The sequence below is a fragment of the Vombatus ursinus genome, unplaced genomic scaffold (assembly GCF_900497805.2).
Source record: "Vombatus ursinus unplaced genomic scaffold, bare-nosed wombat genome assembly UNPS02014830.1, whole genome shotgun sequence".
NCBI lineage: Eukaryota > Metazoa > Chordata > Mammalia > Diprotodontia > Vombatidae > Vombatus > Vombatus ursinus.
In genome coordinates this window covers 734,535-737,034 of record NW_020954608.1, presented here as the reverse complement: position 1 = coordinate 737,034, position 2,500 = coordinate 734,535, and the positions used below count along the sequence as shown (strand labels likewise).

Genomic DNA, 2,500 nt, shown 5'->3' with positions numbered 1-2,500 from the left:
CCTTTTGGCCATGCTATGGATGGATGAAAATCAAAGTTATCAAGGCTGCGAGTCCTGAATAATGAGTTTCACCCAACCTTGACTATATTCAGATGAGCTGAGGTGGCTAAGTGCTCATCCTAGCTTTTACATGCTTTTCTTTAGTTAATAATAAATTCTATTTTATCAGTTCATGATTGCATGCCCACAAACATGTTATGCTTATTATGGCAGGCTGGTAGAATAAGTTAGCATAACATTGTAAACATAAGTAGTTTGCATACAAAAAGAGGAAGAATTTGGACAGCTCTGGTAACTTTAGATGTGTTATATTAAAGCACATCATCCCATCAAGTATTTGCCATGATAGACACTTTATTGATTTACGATTCTTGTATTTTAATTCTTAGATTTGGTATCTACCTCTTCATTCTAACCTAGAGCCATAAAAAAGTGAATCTATGCCTATTCATATGAATTGTTTTGAAAGATGGAAATGATATTTTCCTCAGGACTTTGAGAGTGCATGTTAAATGTAACATTATTACTTACGTTACAAGACTGATTTCCAAGATATTATTTACAGCATATCCTGCAGATTCACTGATCTCTTCCTCATTTCCAATCCCTGCCAGAGGTATTTTCATACCTCCTAGAGTAGTTCATACCAGTGGCTTTGTAAACGTCTTAAATGCAGCATTTAGTAGCATTATCTCAGCTTTTATTTATGTACGTAACAAAGAATTCCCATCTCAGTCTGCTGGCTTAGAGTACGAACAGAATAACAGTTTGTGGTTTATTGGGAACAGATGCACTTGGGGATGCCTTCAGGGTGCCAGTCGTTATTATTAGACTGCTAATGTGCTTCTTCTGGCTGCTGCCCAAGAAAGAAGAACAATTAGCTGGCATATGTTAATTTTTGTTTCCCTAACAAATCTCTCTACTGACTAAATGTGTAAAACAAATCCACAAAGAAAGATCAATCAATGCTGTACACATCATTTTCTCCCCATTAAAAAGAGGTTTATCTTAAGAAGTGTATTTGGGATTTGAAAAGGCAGGTGTTACTAAATTATATACAAAAGCAGAATATTCTGTTTAGCCACTCAGCAGTTACTTTATAGAGATGTAGAACAATTAATATTAGTTTTCTTGCTTGGCTCTATAAATTACCATATAAAATGAAAATGGCTGTAGATTACCTCTTATGAGTATCATTTAAGTATATGGCAGCAATCTTTTTATGTGCTGCCCTGAGTATAAATTTTGTTAATTGGATGCTATTTATGACAAAAGATGTGTGGTAAATACGACAGAGGTGATATTAGTTTTTTGATAATGAAGAACAGGGCCTTACTGAGGGGAGTAATGAAGGGCACACTGTTAAACAGCTTGCATACATTCTCACCTTTTTCCTTTTTTCTACCCTGACACCCACTTTCCAGGGTACATCAGCATTAAGTGACACTGTAATCATAAATTGAAAATGATACTTCCAGAGGAATTGGCAAACTTGACATTTCATTATATTTGTTAACACATGCCACAAATGATTGTTAGTGAGGAAATTCCATTTCCCTCTCTCCATCTCCAATCAGATTTAATTTGAAAATTTTCAGCCTCCTCCGGCTAATTTGCAATTAAGACAATTTTGTTTGAATATGTAGTAATGTCATTACCATTCCACCAAATTAGCAAGGAGACTAAAGGTCAGTGTAAAATTTTCCAGCTGGCTGGAGCCTCTCAGCTGAGATTTGGGACTATGGAAAAAATTCTGGCAGCATTAGAATAGCAACTTCTTTAAGTCTTGTTGGCCAGGAATGCTGGGTCCTTTACTCTATCTGTTGTTGTTGTTTATTGTTGCATCACTAGAGGCAAGACCTGTTTACAGTAAGAGTCAGTCAATAATCAACAATACGTTTTGTGGAGAGGAAACATACTTTCTCTGAAGTCTGGTAGGGACTAGAAGGAGTTAGTCCTAAGTAACATTGCAGCAGATTATTAGATAACCTCTAACAGCATCCTCTAATTAGAGTTCTTATGATACAATTTCATCCTGTAATTAGTTGAGATTGGCTGCTTCCTTTTGCAGCTTATTAGTGGCAACACAGCTGTAGAAGTGAATCCACTCTCATTTGTCAAACCTTTTTAAGTCTTTTTCTCTTGTCTCTCCCTTTTTCCTGCTCTCCTCTTGGGCCTTTGCAGCTAAATCTGGTGTCTAGTGTCACCATGTCGAAGAACATGTTGGAGACATCCCCACAGAGCTTACCTCAAACCCCTACCACACCAACGGCCCCAGTCACCCCGATTACCCAGGGACCCTCAGTAATCACCCCAGCCAGTGTGCCCAATGTGGGAGCCATACGAAGGCGACATTCAGACAAATACAACATTCCCATGTCATCAGGTAGGATCTGTGTGCTCTGTAGAGCTCTTTTGCTTTGGGAGAAGAAAACTATAGTATGAACAATTTTACATCAACCAGAAATTAACTTACATGGAAACTCACCTCATCAATGGT

General features: G+C 37.5%; 1 protein-coding gene across 2 annotated transcripts in view; it reads left to right on the top strand.

Moving 5' to 3' along the window:
- FOXP2 (forkhead box P2) overlaps nt 1-2,500 on the top strand; it is a 694,083-nt gene that overhangs the window by 654,285 nt on the left and 37,298 nt on the right. For both annotated transcript variants that reach the window (XM_027838641.1, XM_027838640.1), the window contains exon 12: nt 2,185-2,386. In XM_027838641.1, coding sequence (XP_027694442.1) covers nt 2,185-2,386 — 202 coding nt within the window. The remainder of the gene's footprint in view (nt 1-2,184; nt 2,387-2,500) is intronic.